This window comes from Megalops cyprinoides, chromosome 3, assembly GCF_013368585.1.
Source record: "Megalops cyprinoides isolate fMegCyp1 chromosome 3, fMegCyp1.pri, whole genome shotgun sequence".
NCBI lineage: Eukaryota > Metazoa > Chordata > Actinopteri > Elopiformes > Megalopidae > Megalops > Megalops cyprinoides.
Window position 1 is genome coordinate 45,443,055 of NC_050585.1, and position 20,966 is coordinate 45,464,020.

Consider the following 20,966-nt stretch of genomic DNA (forward strand, 5'->3'; position numbering starts at 1 on the left):
TCTCAGTGTAAGGAGAATGTTTTACCTCCTTGTTAAGTTCAGCAGTGTTCCATTATGCATATGTTCTCAAATGTCATGTATAGGCCCATGCTGCTCTGATATTAGGAATCAGTTTATTGGAAATATTATACCACACCCACATCATTTCGCATAAACTACTTTTGCTTGACATTTTTGCATTTAAGTTATGTTTTTTTTTTTTTAATTCTTCACTTGAGTGAGCCACTTGACAGCAAAGGTCAATGGCAGGAGCTTGTAAATGTCAAAACAAACCCTTCGTCCTACGACACTGAAAACCATCATCTGTAACCCTTTAAATGGCAAACTCTGTGAATGGTGTAAACATTCAAAACAAATTAGGTAATGCTGTTAATAAAATTACACCCTTGCCAAATGCTACGTTCTCTCATTTTTTTTATAGATGTCTGTCCTTGGTAGTTTATTTATAAGTAGTTCGATTAGCACAGGCGTTGTATATAGAACTGATGGAGCTTTAAGGGACATAGGGAAACAGGCAACAGTTATCGGCAGTCGTGCTTGTTGCCAGCTTTACCCAGAGAGCAGCAGGAACACGTGTAAGAGGTCCTGTATTTCCTGTCTCCGCGGCAACTCTGACAGTTGTCTGCCGTGATGGTACGGGAAAACCATGAGTCTGGCGGGCAGGTGGAGTGGCATTTTTGTGTGTCTGTGTGTGTGTGTGTTTGCGCGCGTGCGTGTGTGTGTGTGTGCGCTTGTGTGAGGGCCCCATCGTCGCAGCTGCCTCGTGGCAGGTTTACGCGGGAGCCACATGCTGTCAGAGCTCAAAGCCTCAGTCGCGAGTGCATGTTTTGAAAGCTGAGCCGCCAAGCCCCAAGTGCTACCGGAGTTTGGAGAAGTTGTGGGTATTGATAAACAAGGGGAATCTTTCAAAGCGGGAGAGCAGGAATGCACAGGCAGGCCTGTTTGCTCCGGGCTGTCTGTCTGCCGGAGTGATTAAGACAACTCACTTTGGGGAGGGGGGGGGGCTCCTTCCCCTCTTAACTCCTCGTTCGCTCTGAGAGCAAAGAATCTGTTTTTATCTCAAAGTAAAAACAGAGGTGCCTGCCGGCTAGATAAAAATAAATCAAAGCTGCTCAGCATCTAATTGTTTATAAACACAGGTGAACTGTTGACCATAGTTACTGACCCAGATACGCACAAAAGATTCCTAGTCCACAATGTACTTGTTGACGGTTTGGTAATTTGCCGTGGTCAGTGGTTGCGGTGACCCTTGGCAGGGGTTGTGAGAGGTGTAATGGGTCAGAGAAGCTTTTTGGCTGAGTTCAAACGTGTACTGCAGGGAAGTGAATACTACTCCACGTGTCCATCTGTTTTGTCCTAGCAAAAATGTTGTTTTTTGGGGGGTTTTGTGTGTATACGTGGTGTGCGTGCGTGCGTGCGTACATGTGTGTGTAGTATAGCCGCACTTCCCCATCAGACTCATGCCTCTCTTTCGGAGCTCTTTGATGTTCCAGCCATTTAATAAAGAGTCCTCTAAGTGGCTCGGAGAGAAGACACTCCAGGAGTGCCGTGCCCCTCCCCTGCGGTGCACGTGGAGCCGGCCCCCCGAGACACCCCCCCCCCTCCACACACACACACCCCCCCCCACCCCCCGTCTCCTTACACATTACCTCCACCAGCTCCAGCCCGCCGCACCTCCAACGACGGAGAGCTCGCTCCCTTTCATCTGAGAGCGCGCAGCACACGAGATACTGTAATTACCATTATCGTGGCTCCCGGCGCGGTGCCACTGACAGCCAAGGTGCGTTTAGATAAGCACCCAGCCATGGAGGAAGAAAGCACGGAGGTGCCTCTCACCTCCTCATCAAAAGGCCCTTTCCCCAAACTGCAATTATTTTACTTCATTAAAGATAACTCTCGCCTCAGTCTGGCATCCCTTTAATGTGTGGGCCTCCTGCTACACCGCCCTTTTGAGGAGCATGCTTTAAAGCTGCTGCTGTGGCCTCACCAGCTTGTCCTCAACTCTCCTTACTGGAAGTTAATTAACATAGAACCTGTTTAAACTCACTTAAGATACTAAATGAACTGGACTCCTCATTGTCTTTAAAAGCTGTTGGGGCATGTCCTTAGATGCAGTATTAAGCTTAATTATTTTATTTTATTTAGTGTGATCAACATTTGTGTGATATCACTACATTTTAGGTAATGAAATTCAGTAATGTGGCATTTACGGAAGGTTTTTTTCCCCCCCTTTCTTTCTTTTCTTTTTGACAAGGCAAGATATTTCTCATTTTTGGCCCAAATGTAGGTTTCAGAAATACTCTGTAAATGGAAACCCGCAGCAACAGAGCAGGAGTTTCATTATGATTTGCATAATGCCATTTTTTTGTTTACTCAGCAGCGATTGGAAATTTATCAGTGTCAAGGGACAAATTAATTTAAGGGGATCTTTAAGAAAATTTCTTGGTGTTTTTTTTTCCCTCCTGTGTTTTTTGCAAGGGGAAGCACATTAGGTGTTTTTTTGTTCTTCTGTTAGGCAGGCAGAAGAGTGAACCAATCCCTGTCCACCGTTTCCACAGTGAAGCCGTATCTTCAAGCAGGTCAATAAATATGAGTGATTGAAGTGGTTAGAGGTCTGACCTTTTACTGAAACAATGTGGATACAGTGTCTATGAACAAGGAGCACAAGCATTTCTCTCAGTTATGTATAAGATAATGTTGATGTACATGATAATTATTATTATATATGTGATTTACAGTTTGGTCAAAAGAATCTGGGGGGGCAGGGCAAGTTGTTGTTGTTTTTGTTTTTATGTGACATGATTTATGTATTGTTTTGAAGGCCACAAAGAACAGGAAGTGTGTATTTTTTTCCTGTGGTGTTTATGACATTTGTGGTAGACGCATCTCAATTGTTTGTCAATATTTTAGTCTCAGAATGTTTCTTAGTAGATATAAACAAGACCATTTGTTATATTTTAAACAAGATGTATGACTACGCTACATTGCGCTGATGGGAAAATACTCAAATCGCACTTGGTGTTCGTATGTTATGTAGTTAATTTTTCCAAGGGGTGTAGAGCAAATGTATTTAAAATGTTATGTCCATAAGATTAATTGCAAATACGGATAAGTGGGGGGAAAAAATGACCAAGAGCTTGTAATCAGTCTGTCCGGGTACCTATAGTATAACCGCAGCCAGAGCAGTTCCTGTTCAGAAGGGGATGGTCCCATTCGACCACCGTTACTCACGTGATGTACAGTCCTATCTCAGTGACTGAAAGCTCCGGTCCCTTGGCATGGCTTTGGAGAACTGTCTGTCACACCCGCGGAGATGAGCTGGTGTGCTGGCTTGTCTTACGTGATGAAGGAAGGACGAGATCTGAAGTCCATCACCGCTTCTCCACTTGTCTCTCGGCGAATGCTCTGCCCCACCCCCGCCAACCCATACTGTGCCACGCCTACCCAGTCCCAAGCTGCCCTGCCCCCGCCCACTTCTGTTTGTGTGTTTGTGTGTGTGTGTGTGTGTGTGTGTGTGTGTGTGTGTGTGTGTGTGTGTGTGCATGTGCGTGTGTGTGTGTGTGGGTGGTGGGAGTGGGCGGGGTTCAAAGTATCCTTCTTTTTTTAAAAAAAAAAAAAAAAAACATGCCTTCATTGTTATGTCTGCCTCTCCTTTGATGTTCCCCTAACCTCCAACTAAGTGGCACTCATTTTCTTAACCTTGGAGATGCGGAATCATTTCCAGATTGCGCTTCCCATCTCAGTCAGTGGGGTTGTTATGACAGGGGGCTGTGGCGGGCGGAGGAAGGAACGCTCTGAGCGGCTCTGTCTCTGAGCCAGAGCGCCAATGTGGGCACGGCGTGCCACAACGCCCAGCCCGGCACACCACGTGCGCCCAGGACAGGGGGGGGGGCTGACATCGACGTCCGAGAGGCAGTGGAAATTCGGCACTTTTCATTTTCAGTCAAGCAGGAAGCAGGCCTTGTTCTCAGTTACGGTAATCTTCAACTACAGTCATACAGCGTGCACTTTAAATGGTTTTTCACCCCTGTGTTTTTTTCTTACTTTTCGGCTAAAAGAAAAAAAAAAAAAAGAAGTGATCAAAAGAATGTGAAAGCAATCAGGTAATTCTGAAAGCAACCATAACCCACCCCACCAAGGGTAGACAGGAATTGGTAACCTTAAATTTTGGTTTGCCTGTCTCTTGTTCCCCCGGCCCCATCACCTCGCAGCATGTGGGCAGTGTCGAAAGTTTGGTGACTAATGCAGATCACCCAGGTTATCCCACAGACTGACTGATGCTAAAACCACACCAGAGAGGCAGGCAGTGATGGCAAGATAGACACGCTCTCCTGGTCTTACAGTTCTTGGTTAGTGACAGTGAGAAGACAATCATCTCTGATCTCCTTTCTGGCTTTCTCGGAGCAGGGGGCAAAGGAGGGCATGATCACCATGCGTGTAGGCATTGACAGGGTAGGCAGGGTGGAGTGTAATTAAGGAGTGTGCCAAGTCACGCTTTCCCCTGTATTGAATGAGTACAGCTTAATGAAATGGATTAATGTGTAAAATTAATTAGTGATTCGCATTACAGTTTACATTTACAAGCACATACTTCTCTATTTCTGTATTCCTTCAGCATTAGAGCAAGACCTCATGTGTGTGTATATATGATGTAGATAATGTATTTTCCAATGACCTGCCATTTGAAATGAATTGTTTTTCTTTTTCTTACAATAATTATGGGTTTTTGAAGGTGACTGCCATTTTTAGCTGGTTTTTATGCCCTGTTAAAATGGCACCAGAATTATTCCACCACTTTCATTTATAACATAACAGAATGAGATAATCAACTAAATATGCTTAATTTCACAACGATGAAATAGGAGATTAAAGACCATATACTCAAAGCGCTAAAGAGGATCCCTAATTTCCGCTACAGAAAATCTACTTAAAATTTGAAAACCAAAGAATACATTACAAGTAAAGTGTTTCATCTACATACTAAATGAACCACAGGGGTAAGTGGTCAAGGTCTACTTTATTGGCCAGTGTGTTAAGGCCATCATTAATTTTCCCTGGTCTTTCAAATATCGTTAACTCTTTTATCTGATACTATATTCTTGTTCAAACAGACGTAAGATAAAAGGGAATAACAATATGCTAATAAATTTCCTTTTAAATCAAATTAGATTTAAGGCGCTTAGCAGTGGATGTTTTCCGTACCTTAAAAGCTCTAATATCTAATTGGAATTTTTCTTTGATCCCCATACCTACTGAAAATTCAACACAAGTTAGAAGAAAGTGTAAGGTCTATACACACCTGCTTGCCTGTGTGTGTCTTACAAAATTACACAAACATAATTATCCAAAGTTTCGGGGGGGGGGGGGGTGTAATTAGAGGGAGGCTGATAATTATATGTTAAAGGAGTATCCTCATTCAGTCTATCCAAGTCTGTAAAAAAACATACACTTGGAGAACCACTTCAAGGGCTGTAGATTGCTCTTAGGAAAGGAAAGACGTCAAGGAACATTATATAAAATTGTGCGGCTGTAATTTTGGAAGGAAATGGCAAATAAACCTCAGTGCTTGAAGCAGAAGTTTATCGTCCTGGAGGGTCTTATTTTTTTCAGTACATTGGGGCCGAAGGTACTGTACTGTTGTTTGTGGATCGTCATCTTTATCAGAATGGACGCAGAAGATGGAAGAGGGTCGTTTTGATCTTACCCATCACCACTGCACCACTGCTTACTGATAAAAAAGCACATTGTGTTTGTGGGGAAGAAAAAAGTAAAAAAGAAACTTTGAACCTGAGTGGGGAGTTTTGGATGAGTCTTTTTGAATGTGCATCTGTACATGTTGACTGACTGCCTAAAAATACTGAGGCTTTGCGCCTTTAGCAGCAGGGCTGTAAGGTGGAGCTCCAGTGTCTTGGTGGAAGGTGCAGAAACGCACTCCAACACAACTACATGTGCTTGTTGTAAAATTTAAAAAAACATGCCCACAAGTTACTGGAGCTGCCACCAAGGTCTAAATAACACACACCAATAGAACATGTGAAAGGATATGCAGTTGGAACTTTGTGTGCAAGTTCCCTCCAGCTCAACAGCCGCCTCAACATATCGTATGTCAAACAGCATGTTGTTAGCATTAGAAATAACTGGATTTCACGTACTTTATTGAAACCCATTTGTAAACAGAAACATGAAAGCAAGCAAGCGTCTCGCAGAGCCTCCCTTGATCATCAAAGCCCAATCGATCAAATGCGTTTCTCTCCCCCCCACCCTGATCCCACAGTGAGCCGAGCGTGAGCAAATATATTCAACCATTCACTCTGCCTGTTTCTTCCGGTTTTGCAGTCAAACAAAGTGTCAGTGGTCCAGCAGCCCCACGGGATGCACCCCATTACGTCACTGCTCCCCTACAGCAACGACCACTTCAACTCCAGCTCGCCGCACCTGCCCACAGACATGAGCCAGAAACCAGGTACGTCTGGCGCCTTCACGATTCACAGGTCCCGCCTGGCCCTGACGGGCTTCCCCTCTTTCCCTTTCCCCCTCAGCCAAGGCTCCTGCTGTCCCCTAGAGATCCACGCCAACCCCACCCTCAAGCAGCAATGCGAAACCAGTGCACTTTTTTTTTTTCTTCTTTTCTTTTGGCATCTATTTTCTAACATTCCCACATCAAACAATATCAAATGCATTTGATCCCACTAGCTTTCACATTATATTCTAGAGCCATTGACACAGTCATGGACATTTTCTTTCAAAGAAAAATGACAAAAGAGCTCCACTTTGCCATGAATTTGCATGCAGGCGGTGTCCCGTCAGATCAGAGCTACAGACTTCATTTACAGTCGGAAACTTTGTAGGATCGGTGGACAGTGTGTGTGTCAGTGGAGACTGAGGCTTGTGGATACTTAGCCACATTAAGGAACCTCAGCGTGCTCTTCCCTGCCCGTGTTTACCTCTCTCCTGCTGACTCTCGAGCCACGCCGCTAGAGCCGTGTGCAGCAGCATCTGCAGTGCAGAGAGGGCCTTCCTCTAGGGGAGTCCTCCACATTCCCACAAACCCCGGGAGGGGCTGCCCACCGACTCCAGCCCCCACACCGAACTGGAAGCAATTAGAGTGACAATCGCGCTGGGCCATCTCTGCAGCGCATGAGGTTCCGCTTAACTCCCGCTCCCTGCCGCGCGCGCACACACACACACACACACACACACACACACACACACACACACACACACACACACACACGCACACATGCATGCACGCACGCACATACACACACATACACACGGACTCACTCACACTGAGCAGGGGTGGACCAGGAGGCACATGCTTTATCGCCTAGGGGTCATGCTTTGCCTGCTGCACATATTCAAGATTGAAGCAGTCAAACAGGTGGCTTTGCTGGGGATTTTTTTTTCTTTTTGTTAAATATTACAGTATCATAATAGTGCAAAGCGGTGTCTCTTTTATGCTGTAATAGGTTGTTTAAATAACTTAATTTAGTCTTTGAACAACAGGAAAAGACCCTTTTTTTGCTGTGATTGTGAAAGAGCACTTGAAAGCGGAGTGTATATTAATGGCGGGTGGGGATGTCCCTTTCCTTAGCACTTTGGGGTCGTTTGCGAGCATCTCAAGGCTGACAGCTGAGCCCAATGTCACCACACAGGGTTTTGACTCTCAGCGCGGTGTTTGTCAGACCTCCTCTCAGTCCACCATAACGTGTGAGTCAGTTGCAATAGGGAGAGACAAAGCCACCCTCATAGCATGAGAGCCACGCCGGGAAGCATCCACAGCTGGAATTCCCCCTGCAGACACACTCCTTGTCTAGACTCAACCAGTGTGAGAATGCCCAGACGTGACGTAAGGCGCCCCTGACTCACCCGAAATGACACAGCCACCGTGTCCTATCTGCTCAGATTTCACCAAGGAGCGTGCGCGCTCTCTTTCTGTCCATCCGTCCGTCTGTCTGTGCCAGTGAGCAACGCGCTCCTTAAACTCAGTCAGGCACCGTATACTCAACGCAAGAGGGCAGAAAGAATCAGTCATCCCAGCAGCCAGGGCGCAGTCACCGTGAAAGGAATGCGTTTGCCAGACTATGGCCGCCGCTCGGGAGGCGAAGTACAGGGTGATGTACAGAGCCGAGGCGGAAGGCGGCGGGGCGAGGACGTGCGGTACAGTACAGTACATGTGCGACCGGCTGCATTTGACTGTCACAGCTGCAGGTGCAGATACTGTACGCATCAGCGGACAGTCATTTAGCTCCCCGCTCCCCATTTCACTTTCTGTGTTTCTCGCATGAGCAGAAGAAAAAAAAAAAATCACAATCGACGTCGAGGACTTTTGCTTTCCCCCAAGCCGCGCGCTCCACACCCAGCAAAGGGCTTACGCATTCTGATACTGAAAGCTGGTGCGCTATTTGAGTAAATAGATTTATATTTAGATTTACATTTTTGGAACCTCTCGGTTAGGCTTAACACTGAATTTGTTTAAACACTACTCTTTAGTATTATTTTTTTAAAATATGTGTATGTAGAAAATAAAAGTTTCTTACATAATGAAATTCTTTCAGAGGATTAATTATCTTTTATCTCTGTTAACCAAAGTCTGCCAGTGAACATTTCATCAGAGTTCCACTGTTTATTTTTCATTTTTTATTTCAAAAAAGGAAAGAAGTAATACTTTTTATTTTTTATAGTAAGAAAGTTTAAATGTAAATTAAATTGTGTTGATTTTCTGTGAATCTGTATCATACATACATAGAAATATGTTTTTCTTTAAATATTGTGCATATATTTTCATGTAATATAAAATTGACGCCAAATGTTATATTTGAACTTTTTGAAATTGGTCACTTTCCAACAAGTGCAATAATTTGTTTTCATCACTTCAGTTTCAGGTTTTCGTTGTAAAAGGGTTTTTTCTTTTGTTGTTTTTGCAACTACTCGATGTGCTCGAATTTTCCATGTTTTTTTTTTTTTTTTTTTTTGTTCGGGTTTGTTTTTTTCTTTACACCTCCGACCTTTTTAGTGAATAAGCAGAAAGAAAAAAGGATGTGTTTGGTAATAGGTAATAGTTCTCTTCTTTGGTACAACTCCTGAAATGCTGAACAAAGAGAAGTGCCTCTTTGAATGTTAAGAAGAGGGGGGTGCTTTTTAGGAGTGTGGGGGGGTCGAAGCAAGGTGACTCAGTTACATTCCAGTTAAACAGCTTTGTAGATGGCAGAGTCCAGAAACAAGCCTACAGCTACTGCAAATTACAGTCATCCACAGCATTCTTTTACAAAAATACAGGTTACCTTCAGGTTGCATTTAAGTGCTAGGTACTCTCTGCTGACAAATGACTTCCTTTTAAAAACACTGAAAACCTTTTTGTTTTGTTTCAAGAGTGCCTTTTATTTGTAAGGGGAATTTTTTTTAACGGAGCATGTCGGATTAATGCAAGGCGTTCTCATCAGCTGGCTGTCTACGGAGTTAGCATGCTAACTGAAAAGCTGCAGGGTCATAGACAGCGACGCGGAAGGTTTTCGGGTGATCCCAAACTGAGCTCCAGCACTCACGGTACTCTTTGGTAAAACAGCGGCTATTTGGTGTACTGAAAGAAACAAATTTTTTGAACAGACACGCTGTTTTATTCAGTGTGTGAAAAGACCCTGAAACCCTATACTGGCATGTCTCTGCCATTTCATTTGAATTTTCTTCTGATTCGTTTGGAACCAAACTGTTGTTTTACATTAGTCACTCATGGCTGTTTGATAGTGACTGTTAAGCTTTATTCTGAATTTGCTCAACAGAGGCAACCTTTTATTACATACATTTTAGACTACTCATGTCCTGTTAAGCACAAGTACTTCTCTTAATAAAATGTGTTCACAGTGTGCTCATTCTTCTCAGCTCTACTCTGTTCGGAACACAGAGTCCTGCGTTAACATCCACATCTTCCATGCAGTCACATAAATTCATGTAATGTAACTGGTTTTCATACAGAAAAAAAGAATCTTGGCATGTTAAGTAGCCAATAAAAAGTGGCATCTTGAGGCAAGTAGAGAGACAAGTTTTTGAGATAAGAAACGGATGTGTGGCATTCGACAATAACGAATTTCAGTGTGTTATACAATGAAAGGTATTGTCTTAGCCCTTACACACACACACACACACACACGGCTCAGGTAAATGGCACTGGGCAGCACCTCTCTCAGGCTATGAATGCCTGACCTCACTCAGGAGTAATTGCGCTGCAGGATTGCCTTCAGTAATAGCAGGTTCCCAGCCAGGTAATGACGCCCTTTGCCGGCACAGGGCCGACACCTAACCCTTCCCCTCAATGTCTCCCCTCCAGGCGTTCACAGGCACCAGTCCCAGGACCTCTCGGGCTTCTACCCCCTCCCCCCTGGCGGAGTGGGACAGATCACCCCCTCCGTGGGCTGGTAAGTGAGGAGCGCCGTCCTTCCTCTGGGGACAGGGCCCAGTGATCGCTCCCGAAACAGGTGGGCCCTGCCTCTCTCCGCAGCTGGCGGTAAACATGCCATTCCATTGTGAGCATTGTTACCAATCTGCCTTTCAAAGCAGGGGCGCTCGTTCTCACCGTTAAGAGACCCGGGTAATGGCGATAATTCCCACCCAGCAGACGGCGCCCGTCCTTCCCTCGTGAACTCAACCTGTCGCACTCTGAATTCTCTAGGAATCTGGTAATTTAGGGACCCTCGAGCAAGCGGTCGGTGATTATACTAACTGCTTCTAATAACCGTGACCAGCTCAGAGATAGTGAAATAAGTTGGGGGGGAAGCCAGAGGAGAAACGGCCATCCTGCACAGAGTTAATGAAATGTTACCAGGACAGTTTTAATCTCAGTTGTGGTTATAAACTCAGACTGCTGGCACTTGATGTGGAGGCAATTTTAAGATCCAGAAGTCTATAATGAAACAGTTTACATGCCTAGAGATTCCATGCTAGAAAGGCACAGAAGAGCACGTTAGTCACGACTCGCCAACCAGCATAAGGCCCATCATGGTCTTCCGCTGTGGTTTGTGTTGGCCGTCGGTCCCTGTAGTATTGAGCGTCATTGTCTGCAAGCACTCCCCGTTTCAGGAAAAAAAAAAAAACCATTCTGATGGTCATTGTGGGACTTTGGTGCTTTTGTCTGCCGTAATCGTCTTAAGGAAGATTATGTGTAGACAGTTTCTGTTTTCCGTCCTGTTTTGTGGAAGAGAAAAGCAGGGACAAAACGTTGAGAGAGAGGTGTTACATTGTTCGGCGACGGCCAAGCACTCGTCACTTTTTGCCTCCCCAAATCAGGCGCGACCGCCATCGAGAGAATGCGTATTGCAGCATGCGTACACCCCCCCCCCCCCCCCCCAAAGCCTGTAGACAAAAGGCAGTCAAATCTACCCGTCCTTATTCAAAAACAGACTCCTTTTTGTTTCAGTTCAGCCTGACAAACAACATGCTCCGCGCAGAATTGCTCAGACCAAATCAACACCATAATGTCAAAGTTTCACTCGGGGGGGAGAGAGAAAGAAAGCCTAAATCCAGGAATACACAAACACTTCCTGGCACTGAACGGGCCTAATCCTCGCCAGGCCCTCTCCGGGGCCGACGAAGTGTTGAAGTGTGGAAGTCTGTCGGCGGTTGTGCGTCTTAATTGTCCTGTTGACGCCGATTAGCAAATGAATTCCTCCCTGCGAGTGATCTGCTGACCTTGATCAGCGTAACCCCCCCTGGAGGGGGAGTGGGAGGGGCAGACTGCAGGCCCTCCATATCAAAAGCTGCTGGCTCTCCCCACATTCCTGCTGAATGACTCCTGTTGACTGTCCGCGGGCCACTTCCTGCTGATGGTCTCGTGACCTCGGCACCCTGCTGCTCCCAGACGTTCCCCTGCACTGACCCGGCCACAGCCCCTGAAGCAGGCCCATACCTGCAGCCAGGAAGCGGGCTGATGTCACACTCACAACTGGCCATCGAGCGCAGTCGTTTTAGTAGTCTCCCATAAATCAAGCCCTCAGCTATTTAAGTTGTCTCACTTTTGATCACTGGGTGAATGTGTATATGCAGAGACGGTGGACTCAGGCCTGCCTGTGTGGTTTGGCCAGGCTATTCATCAGAGAGAGGGCACTCTCCAGGGGAGCGATACGGTACAGTTTGGCGTGGTTGAAGCAGCTCAGTTGAACAGTGTTGCAAATATCTCTCACCCCAACCGCAGGCAAAGTCAGCCTGTCTATCCCATCTCCTCCTGCGGATTCAGGCAGCCATACCCCTCCAGTCTCCCCAGCAGCTCCTCCTACTCCAGGTACAGTATGAGCTGATGCCAGCTGGGGAGCGCACCCCGTCCCCAGCCCCGCCCAGCCTCGCTGACGCTTGCTCCGCCCAGAGTCCCTTGCCCCGCCTTGTCCAGGTGCCCCGGCATCAATGTGCATATGTCCCCCTGCTTTCTGTGTGGCAGCAGCCGTGTCCCCCCTCCGTGGGGGTGTGGGAGCGCAGCCCCCCCCCCCCCCCCCCCCCCCCCCCCCCTCCCGCTCCGGGACGGACAGCCGCATCTCCCGAACTCGCTTGGAGAGCAACGCAGACTCTCTCGCCAAGCCCGCAGTTCAGCGCCGTAGCTTTTGTAATTAACCCGAGGCTCCGTCACCAGATCGCGCCTTTGTAACCCGAGACGGAGTTGGTAAGAACAGAGCATACTAATGTGCTTACTATCAGTAATAAATCCAAGCTGGGGAGGAATGGTTTGTGTTGGAAGCCCAGCAAATACATGTCATTCACATCTTTTTCTAATTGTTATCATTTTCGAGTAAGCGCAGTGGAGATAAACGATGAAGACTAAATGGAGCAAGCTTTATTTTGTTGTAAACTAAACAGAAAATAACACCACAGGAAGCTATGGTCATAAAAGCGACTGCTTTTGTTTGGAAAAGAAAACGATTAAGCCCTTTTTGTTGCTTTTACAGGACAGTAAAGATGCCTGATGATGTCAAGCACCACGGTTAACCTTGGACGTGCTTAGATCAGGGTTCAGTGTTCAGCTTATTAGTACTGTTAGTGTACAGGTGTAAGATGAGGCAACTGCACTATTAGATTTTTTAAAAGAACATAAGGCAACTGAGTCAATCAGTCTGTGTTCAAGTTGTAGCAGTTTTTGCTGTGATGTGAAAATAGAGAGCCACCTGGTGGCAGAAGAAGAGAAGGTTTCCATCTTTCCATAGATGATCAGCGCAGGAGCAAAGACTGCCTGCAGGGCAGATGGCTAGCGGTAGCAATTAAGTACTCAATGGCTAAGTGCAGGTTTCATTGTCTTCACCAGGTTCTCCCCCTCTTTGGTGCTGGGGCCCTCTGGCATGCATCCGACAGGGATCCCACACCCTGCTATAGTGCCCCCTACTGGCAAACAGGACCATGAGCAGTACGACAGAAACATGTATGCGTGAGTATCACCGGCAGCTCTTTTACCACAATGAATAAGAAACTGGGAAATATTGACATAACTGAAATCTGTGTGTGTGTGTGTGTGTGTGTGTGTGTGTGTGTGTGTGTGTGTGTGTGTGTGTGTGTGTGTGTGTGGTGTGCGTGTGTTTGTATATGTGTGGCGTGTGTACTGAATGCGTGTGGCGTGCGCATCTGTGTTGAGTCACGCTGTAATGGCAGTTTTCCGTGCGCTTCCCGCAGCAAGCCCCACCCGGAGCCCAAGCGGGAGAAAGAGCCAAAGAAGCCGGTAATCAAGAAGCCGCTGAACGCCTTCATGCTCTACATGAAGGAGATGAGGGCCAAGGTGATCGCAGAGTGTACCCTGAAGGAGAGCGCCGCCATCAACCAGATCCTGGGGAGGAGGGTGAGAGCAGACGCACACCCACACACAGCATCACACACACACACACACAGCATCACACACACACACAGACCATTATACACACACACAGGCCCACACACACAGCATCCACACACACACACACACACAGCATCACACACACACAGACCATTATACACACACACACAGCATCACACACACTCACAGACAATTATACACACACACACGCCCACACACACAGCATCACACACACACAGCATCACACACACACACACACACGCCCGCCCGCACACACAGCATCACACACACACACACACACACACGCACAGACCAGTATACGCACACACAGCATCACACACACACACACACGCACAGACCAGTATACACACACACATCATCACACACACACACACGCACAGACCAGTATACACACACACATCATCACACACACACACACACACACATCATCACACATACACACGATCACACACACCCAACACACGTGCAACACATAAAGCTCATCCTCACTGAAAACACGCAAGCATACTCTCACCCCCACAACCCGCACACATACACACACACGCGCAAACACATACAAGCGCATCATCATCGTAAACACACACAGATACACACACATGCACACATCCTCACACACTCACAATCATGCACGCATACAGTGACAAATCTATACTACACATATGCACACAAGGCCAAACCAAGCTGAGCGAGAACTCCCACTCACATGACCTCTCTGTCAGCGAACACACATCACACACACAACACGCTACAGCCATTGCCTTTGCCACCGATACTCCCTGACCGCTGCAGTCGATGAAAAGACCCTGGACTGTGCTGTGTTTCCACAGTGGCACGCCCTGACCAGAGAGGAGCAGGCCAAGTATTACGAGCTGGCCAGAAAGGAGCGGCAGCTCCACATGCAGTTGTATCCAAGCTGGTCCGCCCGGGACAACTACGTGAGTACCCTCATCAACCCCCCCCCCACCTCTTCGCGTGTGTTCCTCTCTGCTATACACTGTGTTCTTTGGCTGACAACACCAGCGAGCTCAGAACCTTTCAGGCTTGGTGGGGGGGGTTGCGATGTTCTGAGGGGGAATTGTTTCAGCTCCTTTTGAATTCTCAGTGAAAATAAACGGGCGGATGAAGTTTTATTTTCACGTCCCGCGTAACCGTGCATGTGGCCTTCGCAGGGTGGGAGGTCAGCCTCAGGGGAGGGAATGGGTGGCGGTTATTATTACAGTCCACTGTAGCAACCTGAGAGCTGTGCTTCAGCCACACATTGCCTAAAGCTTATATGAGGCCCCCAGTTGTTTTCTTTGCATATTAGACCAGAACCCTGCATTTTATATGTATCATATCAGCTTAAATGAAAAAGGCCGGGCAATGCTATGGATGGAAAAGCATGGGGCAGAAGTGTAGAATAGTGGCAGTGAGCAGGGCTTGTAACCGAAAGTTTGCTGGTTCGATTCCCCTCTGGGGCACTGCTGCTGTACCTTTGGTCAAGGTACCTGACCCAGAATTGCCTCAGTAAATATCCAGCTGTATAAATGAATAACATGTTAAACTCTAACCTATCTAAGTCTCTCTGAATAAGAGCTAAATAGCAGTAATGTAATATCAGCTTTACTGTAAAAAGGCCAGGCAATGCTGTTATGGAAAGTAAAACCATCTATGGGGAAAAATGTATTCAGCCCAGTGAAACCACCTCCACAGTGTGACCGCAAACCATCAGGGATGAGTGGAAAATTATCCATGAAGGTTTTTTTTTTTTTCATTGGGAGCGTAATGCCAGCGTAGCAGGAGTGAAGTGTGTGAGGGCTGTAACCTGTGTGACTGCCTCATGTGCTGTGAAGAACTGTGAAGTTCCTGTTGAACTCTAACAGGAAGCGGGCCTTAGAGAGGGGCGTGGGGGGGGGTGAGGCGTAAAGCTGATTGGGTATGGCAGACCTTTTCCACCAATCACTCTACTAACAGCAGGCCAGCTTTCACTCACACCCCCTACGGCAGGGTGGGCTGTGGTATACACGGGGTCAGGCGGATTCTGGGAAGGCTCCAGGAAACTGCAGGGACACCTTCCTCTGGTGACCACAACTGACTGGTGCAGGCACAGGGGAGGGGAGGTTATGTGACCTGAGGTTGCCAGTCACAGGGCTTCTTACTCCCAACATAAAACTGCTGGATATTTTAAGAATGTCAGTCTTTCTCCAACTGGAAAACAGTTAACGTTCTCAGAGTTTTTATGTCAGTGTCTTCACCCACTAGGAAAGACTCATTCCAAAGGAATGGACACACACACATACATACATTCCGTCTTCTACCTATAGATGTGAACAACTAGGTGAAATGTCTTTATTTGCCAGGTTATGCATGGAAAAACACACTGTCATATCCAAAATGAGTAAGTAAAAAGTTCCCTTTCAAAAGGCATGTCAGGTTATAAAAGATATACTGGAAATTCATTGTGTGTGTGTGTGTGTGTGTGTGTGTGTGTGTGCGCGCACGCATGCACATGTGTGAAGTAGAGTAGCAAAGTGCACAGGGAGATGTTTGACATCTTACTGGGAGTCCCCCAGATCAGTATCTCTGACGTAGCTATGGTATCTCACCATATCTTTGTGTGATATAATGATTACATGAGAGATGTCAGAGAACCAAGTGGTATATCTAGTTTAAAGTGAGAAACATTTGTGATTCTCAGGGCTTGTCTCCACCATGTGAAAGGGAGAGCTAGTAATCTAGGTCATGTATCCAGAGTCACATGACCTGCTGGCAGACAGGAAGTACAGTTCCACCCACACGCTCACATTGTCATCCTGTGGTCGGGATCTCTCCACCTTCACTCAAACCACAGGCTCGCTCGAGACGTGGGAGGTGAAAGGAACCCGAACGGCTCAGACCTCCCACCCCCCCCCCCCCCCCGTTCCACACTCCTCTCCATCGGAGAGCGCCCGTAACGGCGTTCGCAGTTTCTCACAGACAGCACGTCTCATCAGATGCACTGACCCGTCTCTGCAGTCCTGTTCCAGTCTCCAGGCAGGGCTGCAGAGAGTCGAGTGTAGCACCAGTGTAGCCAGGGAGGAAGACGAGAGTTCAGTTACCATGGAAAATCCCCGTTTTGCTTGTATCATCCTGTTGTCATGGTTTCTCAGGCTGTATAGATGCTCATCTACATTGACGTGGGGGGGGTGACGCAAACTTGAAAATGATTTCACGCTGGTGTCTGTGGCTTCATGCTGTTCGTATCAGCACAGATTTACAGCCCTCAGAGATGCTTTGCAATCATTGCATCAGGTTAGGATGTGTCAGTGTAGTCTTTGTGTGAGTAAAGGTCCCTGCCTACAGGACACACAACCCGAGCAATTTTCAGGAAGGCTGCTATGGAAAATGAACTGGCACATTATGAGACATGGCCAGTGGTTAACTGAAATTGCCTAGCGTGTTTGCGGGGATGTGAACAATCTGGTCCTCGTGCTGACGCTGTCTCTTTGGCCGTCTGAAACAGGGAAAGAAGAAACGAAGAAAAAGAGAGAAGCAGCCGGACTCCAACTCAGGTACTCCTCAACAGCTCAAACGGCCAGTCACACAGTAACACCGCTGGGTAAAGTAAAAAACTTAGCCAATCGAATCTTGCATGCTCTGCGGATCGAAAGATCTCCTTCACACCGCCCTAACACGGTTAGACACAATGGTTCAGGTCTCCCCCACACCGATACGTGCAACTCGCACGTTTTGTCAGTCTGAAGTAAAAGTCGGTCCTGTGCCGTTTCATGTCCAAGGCTATCACTGTTTTAGGAGAGAAGTGGCATGGCAACCTGTCTCCGGGGGGGGCACAACCTCCCCGCCCTTTTCTCTGGCATCTACTGCTACTGTCCTCAACGCCTGTTAAAAGGCGGCCTTGTTTCTCTCTGTGTTCACAGTGTTGGGTTGCGTTTAACTCTTCAGTAACGGGCACTAACAGTTTGGTATTTTGCTCTCTGACTCCAACGTCTGTGTGGATGCTTCACCTCTGCTGTCGTTCCTTCCCCTGGTTTTTCTCCCTCTCGTGCGCATGCTGCCTTGTGCTCAGACCCTGGCTCTCCTAAGAAATGCCGAGCTCGCTTCGGCCTCAATCAACAAACGGACTGGTGCGGTCCCTGCAGGTGTGTACCTCGGCCGCCTGCGCTTCTGCTTGCCCCGCCCCCTGCCCCGTCCCGCCCCCCCGCTCTGCTCTGCATGTCCCCCGTCTGACTAACACTGTCCGCAGCGCCCCCTGCTGGCAGCATCATGGGAAGTGACAGAATCTGGAGGCTTCATACACACTTACTTTCCAAACAGGTCAAATTTATTCCCCCCCCCCCCCCCGCCGCACACACTACAGCCTTGTCCACACTCACTACCATGTCAGACTGGGTCAGGTTACTCCTGATTGGAGTAAATATCAAATACCTTTGCTAGTGTGGCTTCATTTTTAATTGTCTTTAACAGTAGGTGTATAAAATGCAGCATCACCCAGTGTGACCTAAGATGCGCTTTGCTGAACTGGGCAAGGATATGACATCAGCGCATTAAATTCCTTTGTGATTTGCAACAGGAAATAGCCAAAAGAGGGGGAATAAACACACAATTTTCAGGTTAAACCCCCCTCATAAGTAGATTATTCAGCTTTCATTTTTGTCTTCCTTATATGAGGAAATTCCTTTTACGGCTCATTAGAGGCAACAGGAAAGCACAAGGCGGCGATACAAGAAGATTACTGTTGGCAAAGGCACATAGCCTGCCCCAGGTCTCCAAAGTAAAACTAAGCTATCATTGTGTTTTCAGTGATATTGTCTCATAATCCTCACAATTTCAGGAAGGTGGGGGAAAATCACAGTACTCAGACAGTATTTTCAATACCGTAAACACGCATGTGTGGACCGACTGAGAGCCGTAGCGAGCGCAGTCAGTTAAAGCTATTTGACCTGAAAGCTGTAAGTGTGTATGGACCCTAAGCTAGTGTTTTCTTTAACATGTGACAGAGTGGCGGTCTGTAGGGAGGTCTCGGAGCGAAGGGCAATACTCATGGGACCCGAGATGAAAGCGGGAACAGAAATAGAAAGCTAGAAACCGACTGCAGAGGGAAATGCAAATGAGATTTGCGACATGTTTTCAAACCAGAATCTCTTTAAAGCAGTAGGTTGTGTGATTTCACATTCCTTTTTTACTTTTTTGTTTTGTTTTTGCATTCCATATGCATTCACTTCAGGAATCCTTGCGGGCACCTTCTAAGTATTAATAGAGGTGTGCTGCGTTTTTTTAATAGGTCCGCTGGTTCGGAAAGCTAGAGGAGTTCTCTGCGACTCTGTGAATATGAATGACTAATTGATAAATTAAGTTCAATTAGTCTTCCCTGTACTAAACCTCGGTGCCGTGTTTATTTAGCTTTGACCATTGATCGTAAGTTATTTTTTTGGACACATAAACGCTAGCAGTCTAGCCGTCACTGAAATTAATAAATAAATATAATAGTGTAACCAGTAACAACAAAGTGCATTGCAGTGAGATTGAATATACAGTAAGCTTATGTCTGAAACACTGCCAGTAACAGTAATTAATGATTGTGATCGTGCTTTGTGACATCAGATATTGAAATGTGAATAGGTTATTCCTCCAAGCAAAACGAGTATATTTCTGATTTATATGTGACACATTGTCACTGCAGTCGGTGTAATCCGAGAACAGTGAAACTGCCTGCGGTTCAGTAAGATGCCGTTTAAGATGTAGTCCGGTTCGTTTTGCCGAGCGCTCACTTTACCCTTTTCATACGAGCCTCCGCGTGTTCCGTAATGCGAAAAGACTTCCTGTAACGACTAGAATACCTGTGATCTTCTGGGAAGGCCTAAGCGAGTCTTTTCCTGCTGAAAAGTCAAGGTTTAGGTTATCATCTAGGGAACTCCCCCATCCCCTGCACAGTAAATCCTGCATATTTACACACCGCGGTTACACTCGACCCATTTGGGGCTGGAGGACTCGCGCACACGCTGCTGAAGCTCTTTCCCTCGCCGCTGCGCTGTGGCTAAACCCTGCCTTTGCCTCACGGCCCGTCTTCCCTGTCGCAGTGGAAGCCTCCCGCGTGTTGCAGTCACCGGCGGGGAGAGCTGCGGTTAGCGCCGTCCCGGCTCCTGCAAGCTGCACCGCGCAGACGCTCTCTGCGCTTTGATGGCACTTCTCGCTCGAGCCTGCGCCTTTTTCTTCCCTCTCTCCATTCATGTGGTCGGGCCGCCGGTGAACTCTGACATTTTCGAGTCGCCCCGGCTCCCTTCCCCCCCGGGGTGTGCGCGTCGACGAAAAAAAAAAAACGGCCGACGGAGTCAGAAATCGCTTTTTCCCCGTCGGCGGAAATAACTAACTGTGACTCAGGTCAGACGCCACGTCTGAGATGGATCTCGCGTTGTCCCGTCGTCTGTTTAGCGGGACGCTGTGAAACGCTGACAAGGGCCAGCGGCAGATGCTTTGTCTCAGTAAGCGTGAGGCGGTACAGCACAGCTGGAGAGCTCTCTGACACGAACAGGAAGACACAGAAATATTCATGAGTGTCCCAAAGGCCCGCCCTCGCTGCACGCAGTGCGTCTCTCTCTGCAGGGGAGCACTGTCCCTGCTCGCACACCAGGCAAACCGAAAGATGAACCCTGCGCCGCCAAAATGTCATCTACATCACATGAGTGGGTGATTCTGTGAAAGAGTGAAGGCAAATCAGCGAAATGGGAGTTTTGCCCTCATCTTGTTTTAGTCTTTTTTTTAAAATGGGTGAAAGTGTAACTGTGAATGCTGTTGTTGATGAAAAGCTGGTTTGAAACCATGGTGAATAGTTTCACTCCTCACTGGTGACACTTTGCATCCGCGCTTTATTCACAGATAACTCTCTTGACTGTTCCTAGGAGGAAAAAGAAGTGCGTTCGCTACCTTCAAGGAGGACGGTGCGCAAGCCCCCATTCTTCCGATGGAAGTGCTATAGACTCGCCCCCTTCCCCCGTCAACTCCGCCCCCGCGCTCCTCTCCCTGCCCCATGCGCCCCCGGCCCCGCCCACGCCCGCCTCCCCCTCCGCCACCGACCTCACCTGCGTCCCCAGCTCCCTGCCCAGTGAATGCCTCCCCCCGTCGCTCTCCGCGCCCGCCAAGCCCTCCAGACTGTCTGTAAAAGTGCTAACGG

The 20,966-nt window shown here is 47.4% G+C and overlaps 1 protein-coding gene across 4 annotated transcripts in view; it reads left to right on the forward strand.

The window, feature by feature from the left end:
* Window positions 1–20,824, forward strand: part of tcf7 (transcription factor 7) — a 46,494-nt gene extending 25,670 nt beyond the window's left edge. The window contains exons 4-11 of one of the 4 annotated variants that reach the window (XM_036524347.1): window positions 6,337–6,463; window positions 10,325–10,412; window positions 12,185–12,271; window positions 13,280–13,399; window positions 13,642–13,804; window positions 14,647–14,754; window positions 17,301–17,349; window positions 20,695–20,824. In XM_036524347.1, coding sequence (XP_036380240.1) covers window positions 6,337–6,463; window positions 10,325–10,412; window positions 12,185–12,271; window positions 13,280–13,399; window positions 13,642–13,804; window positions 14,647–14,754; window positions 17,301–17,349; window positions 20,695–20,771 — 819 coding nt within the window. In that variant the 3' untranslated portion in view covers window positions 20,772–20,824. Of the gene's footprint in view, window positions 1–6,336; window positions 6,464–10,324; window positions 10,413–12,184; window positions 12,272–13,279; window positions 13,400–13,641; window positions 13,805–14,646; window positions 14,755–17,300; window positions 17,350–20,671 lie in introns of all 4 variants that reach the window. The other 3 variants (XM_036524348.1, XM_036524350.1, XM_036524351.1) reach the window with 3 other exon arrangements.
* Window positions 20,825–20,966: the final 142 nt, after the last annotated feature.